At 42.0% G+C, this 22,634-nt stretch overlaps 1 protein-coding gene across 2 annotated transcripts; it reads right to left on the bottom strand.

Moving 5' to 3' along the window:
• Positions 1–4,895: 4,895 nt before the first annotated feature.
• On the bottom strand, positions 4,896–17,069 carry CYB561D1 (cytochrome b561 family member D1). 2 transcript variants are annotated; one of them, XM_072137379.1, is made up of 4 exons: positions 16,842–17,069; positions 15,214–15,379; positions 13,425–13,462; positions 4,896–7,490 (listed from the first exon to the last, which is right to left on the bottom strand). In XM_072137379.1, exons 1-4 carry the CDS (start codon positions 16,878–16,880, stop codon positions 6,987–6,989), a joined length of 747 nt encoding a protein of 248 aa, XP_071993480.1. In that variant the 5' UTR covers positions 16,881–17,069; the 3' UTR covers positions 4,896–6,986. The 2 variants fall into 2 exon arrangements, with proteins under 2 accessions (XP_071993480.1, XP_071993481.1); XM_072137380.1 differs by having other exon boundaries at positions 16,902–17,069.
• Positions 17,070–22,634: the final 5,565 nt, after the last annotated feature.

Below are 22,634 nucleotides of genomic sequence, written 5' to 3'. Positions count from 1 at the left end.
GGGATACAATATATTACTAAGCTGGGAGGGCTGTATATAGGATACAGTATATCACTAAGCTGGGGGCCGTATATGGGATACGGGAGGGCTGTATATGGGATACAGTATATTACTAAGCTGGGGAGGGCTGTATATAGGATATAGTATATTACTAAGCTGGGGGCTGTATATGGGATACAGTATATTACTCAGCTGCGAGGGCTGTATATGGGATGCAGTATATTACTCAGCTGCGAGGGCTGTATATGGGATACAGTATATTACTAAGCTGCAAGGGCTGTACATGGGATTCAGTATATTATTAAGCTGGGGGCTGTATATGTGGGAACAGATTTTATTTAAGCTGGAGGTGATCTGTATATGGGAGCTGTATATAATTTAATTCGGGGGTGAATAACGAGGCCTTTAAATATATGAGAGCAGGCCTTTATAGAAATAAATTATACTGTATGTATACAGTATATATTCATTAGGGGGTGCTATATATTTACATTGGTCAAGGTAGCACTGTATATAAATCCATATGTAACAGAATAACAGGATGGGATATATTAGTTATAGGATACAATAGATTACTTTGCATCATGTAAACCAAATTTTGAGGGGGGGGGGTCTGTATTAATAAATTAGGGGTGTTGTATATTGATTGGGATATTTTATATCTGTGGAGAGTGTGGTTTGTTGTGAGGGGTATATATTATTTAGGAGCACAGTATTGTTATCCAGGTGACTTTATACTGTAAGTGACTGTAGTATTTTTAGGGTCACCGGTTGGAGATGTGCTGCAGGAGCTGAAGATATCTGGCCGTGAATTCAGCAGTGATACGTCACAGATGGAAGAAGAAGGTGAACTCCGGCGGACCTCCGCGGGGAAGCGATGGATGCAGGAACTCGGGCGCACGATCTTAGTGAATTGCGGCAGACCCGAATCCTCATCGGACAACGCAACGTGGGATCGTGACAGGACCAGGTAAGTAAATCTGCCCCAATGTGTCAGTGAGCCTGCCTGTGGGGATGTTAATTGTTAGTAAAGTTTTTCAGCATTTACTTAACAGGGAGCAGGCAATGGAACAGAGGTGGGCTACTGAGGGGGGAGGCAGTATTTTAAAATTCCCCTCAGGCAACAAATATGCTAGAATCAGCCCTGGCTCTATGAAAGCTTGTCACTAGCTGTATTTGTGAAAATGTGGTGCCTGTATCCCCCTTGTATATCGCCAGTGCTTGCCCCCTTGTATGTAGCCTGCAGCCCCCCCCCAGTATATAGCCAGTGCCTGCCCCCCAGTCTTGCCCCCAGTATATAGCCAGTCCCTCTCCATCCTGTATATGTAGGCAGTGCCTGCGCCCCCCGTATATTGCCAGCTGCCCAGCTTAAAAAAAACTCTGTACTCACTTTTATGACACCCCGCCTCTTCTGTCTTCAGCTTCCCGCTCTGTCCCATCTCACACTCCATGACGTCAGCCGCCTACTGACATAATAGTGTGTGAGGATGACGGCGCACAAACTATGATATCAGCAGGTGCGACGTCATGGTTTGAGCGCTGGGACCACGTGCAGAGTCAAAGACGGAGCTGGAGCCGGAGTTGAAGACAGAAGACCAAAGACGACCAGCGGAGAGCATCGGGAAGGTGAGTAGAGGGTTTTTTTTTACCTTTGTCTTAAGTGTAAGCTTGAGTATATATGCAGTATTTTAATTATTATTTATGCGTTTGGTGAGGAGCTTTGCCTGAGTTTGCCATGAGTTTCAAAACACAGTGTAAATGCATCATGTGAATGTAGCCTTAGGGGCTGTAGGCTGATTAATTAGTGGACTTTAAATAATATATATAATAATTTATTTATAGAGGGGTAACCTTATATGGCAAGTATATCCTCAACTCTATATTTTAACTTGGAAAGTCTGGGGTCGTCTTGTATGCCTGAAAAAAATACATATTAGTCTAGCTCTTTAAAACAATTTCAATGTGTCATGTGGCCCCATAGGAAAATCGCCCTCCCCTGCTATTGCTAAATGTCTTTTGAAGGATAGTTCCGAAAAAATAACTGAAGTGAAGAAAATCCACCTTCTTTGGTGACAACTGTTTAACCTCTTAAGGACGCAGCGTTTTTTAGTTCATTTTTCTCTCTCCACCTTCAAAAATCCATAACTTTTTTCCGTGTACAGAGCTGTGTGGGGGCTTATTTTCTGCATTACCAATTTTACTTCTCCGTACCATTATTTATTATTCCACGCCATGTACTGAGAATCTTGAAAAAAAAAAAAAAATGTGGTGAAATTGGCAAAAAAAAAAAATGCATTTGCCCATTTTTTAAGACTTTCATTGTGCGCTCCAAATTATACATCTCGTTTATTCTTTGGTTTGGTACGATCGTGGTGATACCAAATTTATGTAGGTTTTATTGTGTTTTAATACATTTTCAAAAATTAAAAGAATGTGTACGAAAAAAAAAATCTCCTGACGCTACTAACTTTTTCATACTTTGCAAGGTGTCATCGTGTGGGCTGTCATTTTTTGCTAATGAGCCGACGTTTTCATTGCTTGCATTTTGAGGACTGTGCAACCTTTTGATAATTTTTTATACATTTTTTTATGAGATGTAAAATGGTGTAAAAGCAGCGTTTCAGACATTTGGGTGCTTTTTCCATTGTGGGGTTCACCACCGGTAATGACCATTTTATAGTTTGATCGGTCGGGCATTTTGAGATGCAGCGATACCCTACATGTTTGTGATTTTTACTGTTTATTACGTTTTATATCAGTTCTAGGAAAAGGGGAGTGATTTGAATTTTTTTTTTATTTTTTTTTTAATCTTTTTTCTTTTTACAATTTTTTTAAAACTCTCTAGGGTACTTTAACCCTAGAGGGTCTGATAGTTTCTAACATATATTGCAATACTACTCTATTGCAGTATATGGCATTTTTACATAGTATTCATTATAAAAAGCTCACTGTAACAAATCTTCAGAAGCTATGCAGTCTCAGGTCTGACGGAGACCCAAGGCTGTCATAGCAACCGAACACCGCTCCCCAATGATGTCCCGGTGCCCACGTGCAGCCGTCCTTTAGTTAATACTCACGATTGGTGCTAGCACCGATCGTGAATATTAGTGGTTGGTGTTTGCTGCAATATACAGAAAACCCTAGCCTCAGCACCTGTGCGCCATACATGTACAGCGCAGAGCATGAAGCGGATAAATGCATAAACAGAAATTGAAGATGACGTAAACACACTTAGGGTACATTCAGACAGCAATCTGTGGGGATGTATATGTGGCCAATGGTGGTCCTACAGCAGCACAGTGCCACACGTGTGGTACCTTTCTGTGCCATACATGGGAAAAAGATGGACCACTTATGGTCCTCTATGATGTTAATATGCCCTATGCCAGTGATGTGTCAACCTTTAGGAGATCAAGTGCCCAAAATGCAACCCAAAACCCACTAACTTTTCCTAAAGTGTCAACACAGTAATTTAAGCTATAGCTTAACATATTTCTCCCTGCTCTGCCCCGGCTTATAATAGGATCAATGTCCTGAGGACCATTAGAGGAAGGTAGGGAACAGGAAGAATTGTGGGGCCAAAGCAAACCAACCCTGTCCACACCTTCTCACTATTCTTACGGTCCCAAGCAGTCCAAGTTGGGCCCCTTTAAAATATGACACCAATGCCTGGGTCAGGCTACGTGCCCACAGAGAGTGTCACCCATACCATAGGTTCACCACCACTGCCCTATGGTCTATATGGGGGCATTTAGTAAAATTGCTTTTATTGACCTAACGAACATCTCACCCCCACACACCACCTCCAATACAACCAACTTAAACACTTCTACGACTCCATTAAGAGCCACAATAATTTGTCACGCACCCTTTCTGATTTTGAACAGGCGTGCCTCAACACTAACCCAACACCCCATGCCATCTCTTTTATATATAAACTACTAATATCCACACGCTCATCCTCGCTTCCCCCATTCTGCGCTGCGTGGGAGACAGAATTGGGAAAACGCTTCTCCCGATTCCAATGGTTGAAGTGCTTTTGCCTCACTCAGAGGTCTGCTATCGCCACCAGACATCAGGAGACCAGTTACAAGATCCTCTCCAGGTGGTATAGAGTGCCTGTTCAGCTGCATCTATGGTATCCAGAGGTCCCTGATGTCTGCTGGCGATGCGGATCAGGGAGCGGCACCATGACCCACATTTGGTGGTCCGGTCCAAAACTCAAGAATTTCTGGTCCACGGTTATTGCCTGCATCCAGAGCATTACCGGCACCGCAATACCAAGCACACCTGAAGCGACTCTTTTATTCATGTTTGATATGCCGACACTCAAATATAAGAAGTCTCTCACCCGACACCTACTTCAAGCGGCTAAGACAGTCATTCCAAGAAGATGGCGATCTGAATGGTTATCAGAAGTATCCCCAACACACAGAATGGAGGAACTCATAGCACAACCCCCCTTCCTACATTATCCTATCCTTCACTCTCCCCTCTACCCCTTCACCATTCCCCCCCCCCTTTTTTTTCTCTCCCTCTTCTTTAACCCTCGATTACCCTAAGTTTTATAAATTTTATCAACAACTTCACAAATCGTTGTAGTGATCTACAATAGTTTTGCACCATGCCTATTTCAATATTCATGTTTGGCTTCGGTTCCACAATGCCCTACAAGGCGCTATACTGTCACAATGTCTTTGTCATGCCGCTGATGTTGTATTTATATCTAATGTTTTAATAAAGTTTTTCTTGAATGGAAAAAATTGCTTTTATTGAAACAAACATTTGTAACTTTTTCTTAGTTATCTGTATGGCACATTACAATATATTATATACTCTATTACTCTATACTCAATGAGTTCCTTTATTTTATAAAGAAAAAAACATAAATGATAGTGTTTTCATGTCAATAATTTAATATGGTGACAAAAGAGTCAAAGACTTGATAAAAACGTAATAAATATTAAGAACCAGTGACTGAAGAAAGATAGCTCTACAGTATTTCAGAAAACATCTTCTAAGTACACTTATCACTTTATCAAGTAAGATAACCCATTTTAATTTACAGCATAGAAAAAAAGCATTAAACATATGAAAGGGTACATTGTAATGGTGTACATTCAAATATGTTTCTCTCATACACTTTGCACATAGATCCACATAGAAACAAGATTTTTTTCAGCAGAAATGCTTGTTTTACTGCTCAGATTTGCATATATTAAATAATATAAAAGATCAAATATACATTCTTTACATACAAACATACATAGAGATACTGATTTGATAAAAAATGCAAAGTAAGATTCATTATTTGCAGGGTTTTTCTTATTGCTGAGATGTGGGTTATGGTTCCATGTCATTATGTTACAGAGATTTATCAGAAGTGTCTGATAGCAGAACTGTTCTAGTTGCTCATGGCAAGTTTCATTTTATAAACTGCTGTGGGAAAATGAAAGCTGGGGTCTGATAGGTTGCCATGAGCAACCAGAAAAGCTCCGCTCTCAGAAATGTCTGTTAAATCTCCCCCTGTGTATGTCGCAGTGCAATGACCAGCCTGCTGCTATGCACAAATGGGCCTTAAGAGATCTCTAAAAACAGGACCTAAATATTTTCTGATGACTGGTGTCATATACACTGAGACCAGGGTTCTCATTGGAGACAAATGAATAAGAATTGGGAATTTCATTTCAATTTTGTGAAAAGAAACAACAAGGTGCTTTGTATGAAAATACAAATCTAAAAAAACCCTGATTAGAACATGACCTCAGTATACAGTATTTAGAGCTTAAATCATATGCAGTCCAATGATCAGTAGAAATGTAACAAATCAGTTTCTAAAACTAAACTACTATGAATTCGATTTTTATATTAAACATAACAAAATAGTACATTAATTTTATTTTTCACATTAAATTATTTTAAGCGTTCTGGAAATTATAATTATAGCCTTAAATATTTTAACAATAACTTTGTAACTTGTGGGGTTTAACAACTGGTGTCCCAAGCCATCCTCAGTTTGTAGCCATCCCAGATGCTGCTTACCAAGGACATAGCTGAAGCTAGTATAGATTTCTTCTTGGATAATAAACTGACAGCTGAGCATTACCATTTCTCTTGTCAAAGGTGTGTGAAGCACAGGCTGCATTTACTGGTTAGTGTCAGAATGTGTAAAGACACTACCAACAACTGCCACAAGCCATTGCCAGTTTATGCACAAATCTTCAATAGGGAAAACTGAGTAATAGTGCAAAATATTATTCTACAAAAGATTTTCCAGAATTGCCTTCATGCAAATTACTAAAAAAAGACTCATTTGGAAAATTGATAAACAAATATCAATTCATACATTTAAAATGACTGCACCTAAGGAATCTTAAAAATAAGAAGCATAGATATAAAAAAGGGATGTTTTGGTAGTCCACAGAAGTAAGTGTGTGTGGAACCTTAGTGTCAAGTGCAATACAGACTCATGCCCTAAGCATTTGTACCCGTATTTAAGATCTGTAATATTAAGTGCTTTTTAGTTGAACAGGATAAAAACCTAGTCTGATCAGCTACTAAGATAAACATTTTTGAAGAAAGTTAGTGTTCTAGTTACTGCAGAAGACATACGACAGGCTGTATAATGACCATTCTAAAGTGTAACAGACAAATATATTAGTGCTTCAGCTCACTCTTTATCCTTGCGAATAGTGCAGACGTTGTTAGAATGTTTCATACTCAGATACAACAAAGAAATATACAGAGAAATCCTGGAGAATAACACTTATGCTGAAGGTATCACAAGTGTGGGAACAATAACTTCATATAGATGTAGTTTTGGCATCCATACAAGATGAGGTACAGATCCAAACCAGTTTGATCACACAGCTCAGTTTACAGTAATATGAAGTAAAACCAAAAGCTTTAAAAGAAATAGTAAAATAGTGCAAGTAAAACCCAGGCAAGTGTATCATATGTGCTTTCACATGGGAAATGTATGTAGATCATATCTGACCCTTCTTCTTTGGTAGATATATGTCCAGCACCTGATTCATTATTACCAGTGCAGGATAGAGAGGCAAGGCAATACAAATATACCATAAAGGTCCCTTGATCTGTGCTTGAAACCAGTGAGAACACATTCCTAATAGAACAGAGGATGTAGAAAGAAGGTACACTAAAAGTCCACAAGTGGCATGATACAGTTTTAGTCGTGACACTGCAGTGATTCGTGCCAGACGTGGAAAAAGCAATGCAAGGCCACAGATGGCCTGACAGAACGTGGTTATTAAAGTGAGCACACCTAGCATGCTGTGCCAGGTTGTAAGATGAGACTGTTCAATGCGGTTTTTGCTGCATATAATAAATGCTATACCTACACCAGCAAATACTGGCACACAGAGTTGTATTAGCCAGTGTAAGCGGGTCTTGGACTTGCGCGAAAGTGGGCAGAATGGGGACGTTTCTGGAGACAACAGCAGCACAGCTTCTGTCATACATAAGCAATACTAAAAAGAAGAAAAAGACACCGTTTTAAAGAACTATAATGGTGAAATATGTGCAAAACAAACAAAAACATAATTATTTCCATTGAGTGAATTGAAAATCATTTTTACATTCTCAACAACCAATCATAATACCAACGCTATTACCTTTAAAAATTAATGTAATTTATCTCTCATTCCTTTTATACTTTTAAACTTAACAGCTAATAATAATTATTTTTTATATTTCATTTATAAGTAGGGAAAGAGGCTTTGTTATAAAAAAAATAAGAAAAATGTGTTTCCATTAGGCATCCTTTATACAACATAAAAAAAAAAAGACGTGGGCTGCTGCACATTATTTTTTGCAATTAATAGTGGACTGTGTAACAGGACCTGCCAAATGCAAGTTCCAGCTTCGGATTAGACTCCTTCCCCTTATTCTGAACCCACCCTACTGATTTTAATGTATTAAAATTATTAAACAAACCAATAATATTATGATTGTAAAGTATACGTGCATCTTAGGGTCTGCATTACTGTCTGGTTTAGGATCCGCATGACATACTGTCTGGTCAAGATCATCATTACATTTGGCTGCCTGTATAATTATATATCATCTGGGGTTTATATTATAATTTATTGTCTGGTCTGGTGTCTGTATTGTTACATGTCTGGTCTGAGGTCTGAATTACTCTTTTTCTCTCTAGGCTGCTTTTTATAACTCTTTTTTTTCCAGCATCGGTATTAAGGAGAAAAGGAAAATAGGGGAGTATCTAGTTTAATTTTACTTTAGTGGTAGATTTCCTTTAATCACCACATTTGCACGTATACAGCTAGTGACACGTTCCCATAGAGCTCTATTAATTGACTGGCATCGTTCCTTCAGCTAAAAATTGTTTCCATTACATCCCCATAAATTACCTTTTATCTTATATCACCTGGCATCAGAGGAGGGCGTGCAGCTATATTTAGGCGATATGGGTTCTTGTAACCATATATCAACAGGCATTGTTAGTCAAAGGGGTCAAAATCTGGTTACATGTCCTCTTTAACGACTTGGTCGATGAGTGGTCATAACTTTGAAAAGCTTTAACATATCCAGGTGATTCTGAAATTCCTTTTTCGTGACACATTATGCATCCTGTTGGTTGAGAAATTTAACCCCTTAGCGCACGGACACCGAGTGCAGTGACTTAGCGCTCAGCGTCTGATATATCTGAGCCGAACCAGCATCGGGATACACGGGGTGCCGGCTATAACTAATAGCCGACACCCCAGTGTAACACCCGCGGTCAGAGTGGGCTCCGATTGCGGGTGTTTAACCCGATAAATGCCGCGGGGGGGGGCGCTGATCGTTGCTTTGGCAGCCCTGGGGTACGATCAATACCTGTAGGCAGTGCCTGAAAGATCACGTCTGTGTCATCTTAAAGGCACAGTATCAGCCTATGCATCTGTATAGAGGCTGACACTGCTAATACCCTGCAATACATCAGTATTGTAGAGTATTATCATAAACAAGCAATCAGATGATTGCTTGTTCATGTCCCTTGGTGGAAATAGTAAAAAAATAAAAATAAAAAAAATAAAATTATTAAATAAAAAATAAAGTAATAAATAAAAAAAAGTCTAAATCATAACATAAACCCCACATATATAGTATCACCGCGTCCATAACAACCCGTAGAATAAAAGTAAATAATTATTGAACCCGCACGAAGAACGCCATTAAAAATAAATGTTAAAAACCCACCAAAAATTATGATTTTTACCTATACAATCCCACAAAAAATGCAATAAAAAGTGATTAAAAAAAAAAGCTTTCCAGAATGATGCTGTTGCAAAGTACAACATGTCCCACAAGAAAAAACAAGCCATCAACCAGCTCCATAGCCAAAAAATTTAAAATGTTATGCCACTTGGAAGACGGCAATGAAAAAATGATCAATTTTTCACACATTAGGGTTTTACTTGACAAATTTAGTAAAACTTAAGTAAAAATATTCATGTATGGTATCCCCGTAATTGTATTGAACCATGAAATAAAGATAACATGATTATTAGGCTTTATAGTGAACATCAAAAAAAAAAAGTTAAAAATCCAGTACAGAATTCATGCTTTTCTACTCCTGCAATCAAAAAAAAGTTCCTAAATGTTCAAAAATAGGGGATAACAACCCCAAAATGGTAACACTGGAAAAAGCATCTCATCCCGAAAAAAAATGCCATCACATGGCCCCAATAACGAAAATGCGAAAATGTCATTGCCTACCCTTTTGACCAATGAGAAAACTAAAATCCTGGCAGCTGCAGGGCACTCCTTGTCTTCTGCGTCACGGCCACATATGGGGGGTTCTCTGTACTCGGGAGGAATTGCAGAACAAATTGTAAGATGGGTTTTCTCTTTTTATCTTTTGGAAATGTGTAAATTTTAGGGCTAAATGAACGTATAACCGACGTATAATTTGACCATTCTATATTTCACCTCCATTTTGATTTGATTACTATGAAGATCTCAAGGGGTTAACAATCTTCCTAAAAGCTGTTTCTGATAGTTTGAGTGGCGCAGATTTGAAAAGGGTTTTTTTTATGTTAAATATGTAAAATTTCATTTGAAACAGTATTTATCCCCAAAATAGTCAATTCTGAAAATAGGGAAAATCGATATTCGATTTGTAAGCCGCATGACATCAAAATAAATTATCCAGACATTTCAAGAATTATGAAAATGTAAATTTGCTGAATAACATTTCCCATAAGTGGTAAATTTTAGGTGGTAAATATATGTGCCTGAAAACGCAATGATTTCGAATTTTGAAAATGGCAAATTTTTCAAAAAATGCATCATTTTTTACCAAAATGAAGATAAACATGTGGGGAAAAATCAATCTTAGAATCGCTTTGATAAGTAACAGTGTTAAAAAGTTATAACCATATAAAGCGACACAAGTCAGAATCCCAAAAATGGGGCTGAGCCTTAAGCTGTAAAATGGCTGCCTCCTTAAGGGGTTAAGCAATATGTTTAGTATTTATTTATGAAATAAATGGAAAGTTGGCAAAATTTTTGAGAAAAATGTTTTCCAAATTCAGATTTTTCTACTTTTTGGAAAGTTAGTAATATCACCAAAATAAGTTGATTACTAACATTTTCCATATGTCTGCTTTAAACTTGGCATCATTTTTTAAACATACTTTCCTTTTTTTAGGATGTTAGGAGGCTTATAACTTTAGGTAAGATTTTTCAGATTTTCACAAAAATCATCAAAACCTATTTTTGGAGGGATCAATTTAGTTAGAAGTCACTTTATAAGGCCTATATGACAGAAACCCCCCACAAATGACACCATTAGAAACTGCACCCTTCAAAATATTCAAACCAACCTTTGAAACGTTTATTAACCTTATGAGTGTTTCATGAGGGTGACAAATATATGAAAGTGAAATATATGTATACAGAAATACACTCACCGTCCACTTTATTAGGTACACCATGCTAGTAACGGGTTAGACTCCCTTTTGCCTTCAGAACTGCCTCAATTCTTCGTGGCATAGATTCAACAAGGTGCTGGAAGCATTCCTCAGAGATTTTGGTCCATATTGACATGATGGCATCACACAGTTGCCGCAGATTTGTCGGCTGCACATCCATGATGCGAATCTCCTGTTCCACCACATCCCAAAGATGCTCTATTGGATTGAGATCTGGTGACTGTGGAGGCCATTTGAGTACAGTGAACTCATTGTCATGTTTAAGAAACCAGTCTGAGATGATTCCAGCTTTATGACATTGCGCATTATCCTGCTGAAAGTAGCCATCAGATGTTGGGTACATTGTGGTCATAAAGGGATGGACATGGTCAGCAACAATACTCAGGTAGGCTATGGCGTTGCAACGATGCTCAATTGGTACCAAGGGGCCCAAAGAGTGCCAAGAAAATATTCCCCACACCATGACACCACCACCACCAACCTGAACCGTTGATACAAGGCAGGATGGATCCATGCTTTCATGTTGTTGACGCCAAATTCTGACCCTACCCTTCCATCCAATTGTCGCAGCAGAAATCGAGACTCGTCAGACCAGGCAACGTTTTTCCAATCTTCTACTGTCCAATTTCGATGAGCTTGTGCAAATTGTAGCCTCAGTTTCCTGTTCTTAGCTGAAAGGAGTGGCAACCGGCGTGGTCTTCTGCTGCTGTAGCCCATCTGCCTCAAAGTTCGAGATGTGCGTTTAGAGATGCTCTTCTGCCTACCTTGGTTGTAACGGGTGGCGATTTGAGTCACTATTGCCTTTCTATCAGCTCGAACCAGTCTGCCCATTCTCCTCTGACCTCTGGCATCAACAAGGCATTTCCGCCCACAGAACTGTCACTCACTGGATGTTTTTTCTTTTTCGGACCATTCTCTGCAAACCCTAGAGATGGTTGTGCGTGAAAATCCCAGTAGATCAGCAGTTTCTGAAATACTCAGACCAGCCCTTCTGGCACCAACAACCATGCCATGTTCAAAGGCACTCAAATCACCTTTCTTCCCCATACTGATGCTCGGTTTGAACTGCAGGAGATTGTCTTGACCATGTCTACAGGCCTAAATGCACTGAGTTGCCGCCATGTGATTGGCTGATTATAAATTAAGCGTTAACGAGCAGTTGGACAGGTGTACCTATTAAAGTTGCCGGTGAGTGTATATTACATATATACTACAATACATTCAGTCTCGATTGACCACCCAATAGCTGCAAACATGGACATGTGGGGGGCAGAAAAACCCCTCTGGACCGCGAGGCAAAATTGATGGCTGTCAGGAACAGCCGCCATCTTGCCCCGATCACCGTGTCTACAAACATGGTGATCGGTATTACTGATGTCATAAGTAAAACTGCTGCTATTCGCTGGTCTGCATTGATCAGCCAATAGCAGCGATCATGAACTGGGGGTTGACAAAATCCCTCTAGTCCAGGAGGCAGGATGTATTCCTGTCAGGAACAGCCGCCATCTTACCCCAATCACTGTGTCTGAACCGTGTTGGCAAGTCATGACAACACGTGTTGGGAAGGGGTTTATAAGCTATACAATCTTCATTTATTTTTTTGCCATTTGGACAAATAAAGGCTTATTTTTTGCAAAACGAAATGCTCTTTAAAGGAAACCTACCACTTGTAGTGGCAGGTTTCTGATGGAAATACCGGGCAAACACTTTTTAAACTTTATAGCCGGCGCAGGCAGGTACGCGCTCGGCGCTTACCGTGCGCGCGGCTACATAGGAAGTGAATGAGAGCCGCGCGCATGGTAAGCGCCGAGCGCGTACCTGCCTGCGCCGGCTATAAAGTTTAAAAAGTGTTTTAAACCGCAATACCGTGGTTTAAAACACTAACGAAAATAAGCTCCGGCACCAGCTCACCCTGAGCTGGTGCCCGGTATTTCCATCAGAAACCTGCCACTACAAGTGGTAGGTTTCCTTTAAAAAAAAGCTTTATTTTACTGGGTTTTTAGTTTATTGATGTGACTTCATTAACTATGTGTGGAGAAAAATAAAATCAAAAATTGTTGTTTCGGATTTTTGGCACTTCCTTCTCGGGAAGTGCAACCGGAAGGGGGTCTGATCCACATGAGACCGTTGTGATGTTTGACCGCGGAGTGTAAGGAGTTAACACCTGCGATCAGAGGAATCTCCCGTCGTGGGTGTTAAAGAAGGTTGTCAGCTGTTATATGCAGCTGACACCCGTTATTTATGGTGCTGGCTCTGAACCAAGGGTAAGTGCCTTCCCACTACACCGGCGTAAAACTGCACTTCGGAGCAATGTATGTATCAGGTGGCCAGAGGCTCTTGCTAGATCTACACAACTACATTATTAGAAATTTGCTATAATGAGCAACTGCTCTTAAAAAGGGAAATGAATTTTTGTAAGGGTGACTATAAAGATGAATCATACGGCTTAGAGCATTCTAATATACTTACAGCAATTGCCATGAACACAGGATGCCACGAGAAGAGACCTGCAAACAGCAATACAAGAGTAAAAAAAAGAGAAAAAACATGTTTGTCTCCCTTCTAATTAAAAACATCTTTCAACAAAGAGAGTAATGCTTACTTTTTACATTTCTCTCACTAAGATGTAAATTGCTACATGTGGCCACCCTAGAGCTGACTATGTGGCCTTCTAGTTGCTAGATAATAATAATAATAATACTAATAAAACTTTACTTATATAAACCCATCATAATCTGCAGGGTTGTACAGATCATGGGGTACATATACAAAAATAAAACAAGACATTGCAGAGTAGACAGGTCTGAATTTGTTGTTGTAATCCATCAGGAACTGTTCTAGTTTCCTATGACAACCAATCAGAGATCAGCTGTAATTTTCCCACAGCCGTTTATAAAATTATAACTGAGCTCTGATTTATTTCCATGGGCAACTGGAACAGTTTTACCTCAGAGACTTCTCATAAATCTCCCCCAACTGTGTTTGTGTGCTGTTCTTAAAGAGAACCCGTCAGGCAAAATAACCCCCTAAACTTAATATATTTTCATAAACTGCCATTAGAAAGCATTGTCCATGTCCCTACAATGTCCCTCTACATGCCTGTAAACTTAAGCAATCAGATACTAAAGCTGTATGCAAATGACCTGTTAGATGTCCAATGAGTCATTATCATATTCAAGCTGTCCACCTTATTCATGAGTGGGAGGCACAGCCACACCCCCAGTGCTTGACTGACAGCCTGTATAATGATGTGAGGTATAATGGTGTAATGGCTCCTCCATGTGCTTCCTGGTGCTCCCTGCAGCCTGTATGTGTGTATAGGGGATATACAACAGCTCCAGGCAGCCATGTTATTGTAGATCATGTCAGGTACTTGTGTAGCTGATGTCTGTGTTTCACACATATGTATGGGAGGATGCAGCATGTCAGCAGGTAAAGCACAGACACTAGCCATGCTTTACTATACATTACACGCAGACATGAGCAGGGGGAGGAGGAACAGGGGTGACTTCACCTCTGACCATGTGACCAGCCTCATTTACATAATAAAGAAAAGATGATTTTATAATGATTAATGTATGAATTGACTAGATAATGGCTGGTATGGATCCTTGTGAGCTGCTCCAACAGGAAGAGGTGACAGGACAAGTGACACAGACCTTATGACAGATTTCCTTTAAGAAGATTTTTATTATCCCTAAAAGCAGTTATCCCTGATATCAACAGGATAGGGATAAGTATCTGATCGTTGCGGGTTTGTTGACAGTTGTCACCATACCAGAATTTGGACTTTACTGATACTTAGCATACCATCATGTTGTTTTCAATAACAATAAATTGTCTGAACATGGGGTGTACTTCTAGGAAATGTACAGTGTTAACAATATTATCTGCAGGAGCCAATTTTCAATCCAATTTCAATACTAAGTCACATTTGGCAAATTCACAGCGACTAAATTTTGTTACCCAGTCATGCATGTTTGGATTCAACATACGTTGGGGGACAGACAGGCTGCTTTCATAGAATTCAATTTATAATGCAATTTTACATAATGCTATTCATAATGTATAGCTTTTTCAATCGCCTGATTTCTTCACTCTTCTTTAGCTTTTTATATGAAGCACAATACATGTGGCATACAGTAACATTTACATATCAATATATATCCTGCAGTTCCACTGAAAAATGTATGAAAAAGTCAACATGGTATATAATGTTTATACTACAATTAACCAATTATAATACATCTGTACTCACTTGTTCCAGGCCGTGCAAGAATCACTAAGAAGATAGTGAAACCAAGAGCAAGAACATGTGCCACAAACCCACTGAATCTCCGCAGACATCTGTAAAGCCAGTAATCGGGGACTCTTGGAGATTCGGCCCCTGGTGGAGCATACATGGCAGATACTTCTGGCATTACCTATAAAGTATATAGAAATTCTGTAAAATCTACCAAAGAAACGTCCTAGCCGTTACACACTGTAGTAGGACAGTAAAAACCAATATAATTGGAACTTCCTGGTTTAAGCTCTATCCAGTAAAACAAACATTTGGTAAACACTTTTTATATAGGCATTTATAGTGTCACAGCACATAAAGGTTTATACAGGTACACTGGGGAAAAGGTTTTATGATGAACCATTTCATGATTGCCATACAGCTATGTGCAGGCAGCAAGTTTAAAGACATCATGTCAGTGGCCAACTTCAAATGGCTTTTCCTTTTTATATAAGGCTCCCTGTTTCTGATTGTAACCTTAAAAGTGGATTTCCTTCATATTAGGGTGGTGACACACATGGCGTTTTTAGGCCGTTTTTGGGACACATGCGTTATTTACGATCTGAAAACACACCAACTAAATACAGCCTAAAAATGAGATGTGTGTCACCCCCTAAACTACTCAGTGTGGCATTAGGAAGAACTTATTTAAAGGGGTTTTCCGAGTTTTGAAAAAAAAGTTATATGTGGCCGGGAGCGGGCTGCTTAAAACAATAAAAATGTACTTACCTTCCGGTGCCCTCCGGTATCCAGCGCTGCTGTCGCTCTGGTTCGGGCGCCATGTAAACAAACATGGCCGCCGGAGCAGCGCTGGACTCAGCTTCTGGCCGGCCGTGGCCGCGCACGCCTATCCGTCCCTATACACAGCATTGTGTATGGGGGCCGGAAGGTTGTCGGGTCCGGCCGGAAGCTGAATGCAGCGCTGCTCCAGCGGCCATGTTTGTTTACATGGCGCCCGAACCAGAGCGACAGCAGTGCTGGATACCGGAGGGCACCGGAAGGTAAGTATATCTTTATTGTTTTAGGCAGCCCGCTCCCGGCCACATATAGTTTTTTTTTCAAAACTCGGACAACCCCTTTAATCCATTTCATGCTTTTCATTTTACTGGCCCAATTAGGTCAGGTGACGGTAGGATGATCACATGACACATAAGCAGGTGTTTTTAAACGTCCTATTTTGTGCAGCCTACAGATCATGAATAAGGCATTGGCAATCCTCTGTCCACGGAGAATGGACAGTATCAGGAGAGCAGCAGCCTGGATGACTGTGGTGGTTATTTTACATTTTTAATTCAGGGTACTTTTCAATAATAATCTCACTTATGATACAATACGTTTACAGGTGACTTATATGATAAAATTAATTGATTCAGATTATATTTGTCTATGTAATATTTTCATTCGTACATGTACAGAGAACATGCCCTATTACCATGAACACCCTATTCATCACTGATGACCGTGAGCTGCAGCTTGTAGACCATTCTACTATATGGATAAAAGCGGTAGTAGCACTGACTATTCATTCTTATACAGAGGAGGAGACAGCCGGGAGACTGTGACCAGAGCCGGGCCTCTCCACCCAGTCATGTGAAGCAAGTCACCTGCTCACAGTCTTCCCACGGACACCGCCAGCCCCTCATAAATCCCACACACTGCTATACCGTCAATAATCCCGGGTCCCGGATATTTCGGTAGCACCGGATATCGAGGCTTCCGTACACAACTTCCTCGCTGTTACATTTCCTGCTTTCAGTGTATCAGACAGAATGTACCGGCGGCCACAGCGCCCCCCTGCGGTCACCTGAGACGCGGTGATGTATAGGTGATACAGTATCACCAGAGTGGAGGGATTCCCACCTGTCTAGAGTGTGACGCTTTATATACCGTAGTTCATAATACCTGGTTATCAGTATTATATTATACAGTAGCAACTAATATATGCCTTGTAATCTTATGCAGGGTAGAGAAAAAAAACATGTGTGGCATAAATATTAGAGAACAGAAATAAGGAAATAAAAAAAATCATGGGAATTAAATGTACCCTGTATTTATTGTTATAACTGGTCTTGGCAGCAAAACATGTTGGTTCTGGAGGCTAATGGAAGGAGTCAGGGACAGAATCAGTAAACAAGTAAAACCTGAAATGGGCCCACTATGTGACACGTGACATTTCAGCAGCTAAAGGAAGGGACATAAATAATAGACAGTGGTGTCACAATACAGGGATAATATGCACAGTGATATCATAGTGCAGGCAGGGGTGAACCAAACCTGTCTGCTGCCTGAGGCGAGCCATAGAGAGATGCCCCCCCCCCCCATATATGTAATATATCAGGGAGTGTCAGGACCAGATCCATCGTATTTGTTGGTGTAAGAATAAAGCAATGCAAAATACACACAGCGTGCCGCCATATAGTATAAAATGCATACAGCGTGCCGCCATATAGTATAAAATGCATACAGCGTGCCGCCATGTAGTTTAAATGCATACAGCGTATCACCATGTACAGTCATGGCCATAAGTTTTGAGAATGACACATATTTTATTTTCACATGATCTGGTTTTTATGTGTGTTTGTCAGATGTTTTTATCACATACAGAAATACAAGTGCAATCATATTATTAGTAACAAAAGCTTTTATTGATAGTTAGAGTTAATGTTTGTCCACCCGTCTCTTGATGATTGACCACAAGTTCTCAATGGGATTAAGATCTGGGAAGTTTCCAGGCCATGGACCCAAAATCTCTATGTTTTGTTCCCTAAGCCATTTAGTTATCACCTTTGCTTTATGGCAAGGTGCTCCATCATGCTGGAAAAGGCATTGTTGATCACCAAACTGCTCTTGGACGGTTGAGAGAAGTTGCTCTTGGAGGACATTCTGGTACCATTCTTTATTCATGGATGTGTTTTTAGGCAAGACTGTGAGAGAGACAATTCCCTTGGCTGAGAAGAAACCCCACATATGAATGGCTGCAGGATGCTTTACATTTTTTAAATCACAAAAAGAGCCCTTTTAGGACTGCCTAGGCATAATGCTAAACTATTTACAAAACTGTCCTAAGACAGGATAGAGCCTTAACGGTCAGGCCTAAAACATAACTTTTATTGTGTCTATAAAATTTTTTAGTAGGTTATTTATCACACTGTTGTTTTAAAATCCGCAAGTATGAGGCTGCTAATTACCCTAATCTCATTTATAATACTGAGTATTCGCTCAGTCTATAAGTACGTAAGCGGGTCTCTGCAGTTACCCGCTGCTGTAGCGGCCTCAAACAAGTCAAATTAAAAGCCAGACAATAGCCCCCCCAACATGTTTCGCCGGATAACCAGCGTCATCAGGGGATCGGGGCTAATGGTTTGTGGGATGAGCCAGGGTGGGTATATGTGACTTTGCAGTCCCACCCCAAAGTCATATATACCCACCCTGGCTCCTCCCACAAACCATTAGCCCCGATCCCCTGAAAAAATTTATAGACACAATAAAAGTTATGTTTTAGGCCTGACCGTTAAGGCTCTATCCTGTCTTAGGACAGTTTTGTAAATGCTTTACATTTGGCATGAGACAAGACTGGTGGTATCCCTCACCTTGTCTTTTCCGAACAAGCTGTTTTCCAGATGTTCCAAACAATCGGAAAGAGGATTCATCAGAGAAAATGACTTTACCCCATGTCCTCAGCAGTCCACTCCCTGTACCTTTTGCTGAATATCAGGCTGTCCCTGATGTTTTTTCTGGAGAGAAGTGGCTTCTTTGCTGCTCTCCTTGACACCAGGCCTTGCTCCAAGAGTCCACGCCTCACAGTGTGTGCAGATGCACTCACACCTGCCTGCTGCCATTCCTGAGCAAGCTCTGCACTGCTGGTAGCCCGATCCAAAGCTGAAACACTTTTAAGAGCCGGTCCTGGCGCTTGCTGGTCCTTCTTGGGCGCCCTGGAGCCTTTTTGGCAACAATGGAACCTCTCTCCTTGAATTCCTTGAGGATGCGATAGTTTGTTGACAGAGGTGCAAACTTTCTAGCTGCGATACTCTTCCCTGTTAGGCCAGTTTTGTGCAGTGCAATAATAACTGCCGGTGAGATAGAGATAACCATGTTTAACAGAAGAGAAACAATGATGCCAAGCACCAGCCTCCTTTTAAAGTGTCCAGTGGTGTGATTCTTACTTAATCATGACAGATTGATCTCCATCCCTGTCCTCATCAACACCCACACCTGTGTTAATGGAGCAATCACTGAAACGATGTTAGCTGCTCCTTTTAAGGCAGGCCTGCAATGAAGTTGAAATGTGTTTTGGGGGAAAAGGGTAATTTACTAGGCAAATATTGACTTTGCAATTAATTGCTGTTAAGCTGATCACTCGTCATAACATTCTGGAGTATATGCAAATTGCCATTATAAAACCTGACTTTGTAAAAATTAACATTTGTATCATTCTCAAAACTTTTAGCCATGACTGTAGTATAAAATGCATACAGCGTGCCACCATGTAGTATAAAATGCATACAGCATGCCACCAAGTAGTATAAAATAGATACAGCGCGCCGCCATGTAGTATAAAATGCATACAGCTTATCACCATTGTGAGACACTGAAGGGGTTAACTGTGGATGGGCGGTATGTTTCCCCTAGGTTTTGCTATTATGCAAGGCCTTAGGCTACATTCACACGAACGTATGGAGGACGTATATACGGCCGATATACGCCCCCCATACACTCCTATGGGCGCACGCGTGCGGCACCGTACCGTTCCGTACCCAGGAAAAAGATAGGACCTGTCCTATCTTTTCCTGTAATACGGGGCCGTGCGCCATAGGTTGCTATGGAGAGGGGCGGGGTGAGCTGCACTCACCTCCTCCTCCTCTCCCCGTACACACTCCCCGGCAGTGTGAATATAGCCTTAGTGCTGAGGTTGGGTGTCCAGCACCTTGGACACAGGTGATGGGAGCAGCCCAATCAGAATTTTTTTTAAAACCGCTCAGCAGAGCTGAGAGTGTTGTCTCTCTCTGGAAGGAGGCTGGAGAGCACACAGCCCTGACCTCTGTGCCTGGAGCAGCCAAGTGATTTTGTATAGTGGTGAGTTAGTGAACACCTGTATAGTTAGCACCCTGACGGGTAGGATTTTTGTTTATTTAATGCCTGAATGTAAAGGCTGTTTTATTTTGCTGCTACAATAAACGCAGGCGAGACCTGTTTGGACTAAACCTTGGTGTCACTGTCTTGAACTGCATCACAGCACCCCGCTACCACGGTCTCTACTGGGCCAAATCTCCCACATATGGTGCTTCGGATGCGGGCAGTTCAAAAGACACACACCTGAAAGGCTCGCTACATCCTGCAACGTTGCATGGCCTGGGTGAAAGCAGCAGGCAAAGTGCAGGATAAAGCCAAGATGGAGGACTTTATTAAAGCCATGCTCCAGCAGCAGGAGGAGAGGTCCCGCCAGCAGCAGGAGGAGTCCCAGGCTAATCGACAGCTGCAGCAATCCATGTTTCAGCAACAGGAGGAGAGGTTCCGCCAGCAGCAGGAAGAGCCCCGGGCTGATCGGCAGCTGCAGCAAGCCATGTTCCAGCAACAGCGAGAAGAGTCCGGAGCCATGTTCCAGCTGATGATGGAAAAGTTTTCTGGCGTTATGGCAGCACCACAAGCGACGACTACTGAGGGGTCCCATACTGGTTTGCAAGGGTACCCGGTTGTCCAGCATTCCGCACGGGCTGCAGTACAAAAGGCTTTACAAAAAATTACGACAACCGACGACGTGGAGGCGTATCTCACTGTGTTCAAGCGAGTAGCTGAGCGAGAGGAGTTACCAGCTGAGCAGTGGGCAGATGTCCTGGCACCGTTCCTGACAGGCGAATCACAGAAGGCTTACTACGACCTGAGTGTAACGGAGGCCCGTGAGTACCCCCAGCTAAAGGCGGAGATTCTGGCTCGTCTTGGGGTTACTGTTCAAGTTCGTTCCAGCCGTGTCCACCAGTGGGCTTACTCAGAAAAACTACCCCCACACTCCCAAATGCATGACCTGATCCATCTTGTCCGGAAGTGGCTACAACCAGAGGACTGCACCCCAGCACAGATGGTAGAGAGAGTGGTTCTCGACAAATTCACCCGTTCTTTGCCCTCTCGGCTCCAGCGGTGGGTTGGACAGGCCGGTCCCACAAAAGCTGAGGATCTCGTGTCCCTAGTAGAGAGGTATCGGGCTACGGAGGACCTTCTACTTACCTCTCCCACACGAAGCAGTGCCAGTGACAGGGTCACCAAACCAGCTGGTAAGACTGCTACTGCAGAAAAGGGGAGACAGGTCAGGTTGGGAGGCGGTTCACTGGGGGGCGTGGATACCCAGAAACCCAGTGAGGCTCGTGACAGAGGTCATGGCCGTATCCAGTGCTGGCGGCGCCATGAAATGGGCCATATTGCTGCCAACTGTCCACTGTCAGTGGAGCCAATGGACTGCAACCAGACCCGGCGAGTGTCACTGTTTGCCCGGCCGGTTCTGGCGGCCGAGTCAGTCACGGATGCAGAACCCCAAGTGTGCATGGTCACAATCGGTGGTCACACAGTGGAAGCCTTGCTAGACTCAGGGAGTCTGGTCACCCTGGTGCGGGGAACTTTGGTTGATCCTGGACTGTACAGCGGGCGGAAAGTGGGAGTGTTGTGTATACATGGGGACACTCGCGAATATCCCACTGCTGTCATCAACCTACATACCCCTTGTGGTACTATTGCCCATGAAGTGGGGGTGGTGGGGACCCTGTTTCATGAGGCTATTATCGGCAGAGACTTACCGGTGTTTTGGGACCTCTGGAGACGAAGACCCACCTCAGGTGCTGTTGCAGATAATGGACGTCAGGTATGTCCGGCCTTGGCCCCTGAACCCTTTGAGGCTGATGTACCCACACCAGCAGTAGGGGTGACCCCATGTGATCAATTCTTTCCCCTAGAGGTCCTAGCTGGTGGGGTCGAGGGCCACGAGGAGGTGGCCGACATGCCGGACCTTGAGGTTTCCCGTGAGAATTTTGGGGCTGCACAGCTACAGGACCCTTCCTTGTTTAAAGCACGGGAGAATGTTAAGGTGATAAATGGGGTACTCCAAATACCAGGGGCTGACAAAATATACCCCCGAATGGTGATTGTTGGGGAGCTGTTGTACAGGGTCGACCAGATACGGGGTGAGGAGGTTGAGCAACTTGTAGTACCCCAATCTCACCGTAGGCTGGTGCTAGAGTTGGCACACAAACATGTGCTGGGAGGGAACTTAGGTGCTGAGAAGACCCGGGAGAGGATCCTGCAGAGATTTTTCTGGCCCGGGGTGTGGGAGGAGGTAAACCGGTATTGTAGCTCCTGCCCTGAGTGTCAACTTACTGCCCCGGTGTCCCACTTCAGGAGTCCTTTGGTCCCGC

The sequence above is a fragment of the Engystomops pustulosus genome, chromosome 2 (genome assembly GCF_040894005.1).
Source record: "Engystomops pustulosus chromosome 2, aEngPut4.maternal, whole genome shotgun sequence".
NCBI classification, from domain to species: Eukaryota; Metazoa; Chordata; class Amphibia; order Anura; family Leptodactylidae; genus Engystomops; species Engystomops pustulosus.
The sequence above is the reverse complement of the archived record's forward strand: the minus strand, read 5'-3'. Positions and strand labels throughout refer to the sequence as shown.

Bases quoted from the DNA above. Each gene is read 5' to 3' on its own strand.
- CYB561D1 (XM_072137379.1), bottom strand. From the start codon at position 16,880: ATGAGGGGCTGGCGGTGTCCGTGGGAAGACTGTGAGCAG. The intron at 15,380-16,841 runs GTGACTTGCTTC...TATACTTTATAG, and splicing joins CGTGGGAAGACTGTGAGCAG to GTAATGCCAGAAGTATCTGC. The intron at 7,491-13,424 runs GTAAGTATATTA...TCTTCTTTTTAG, and splicing joins CTGTGTTCATGGCAATTGCT to TATTGCTTATGTATGACAGA.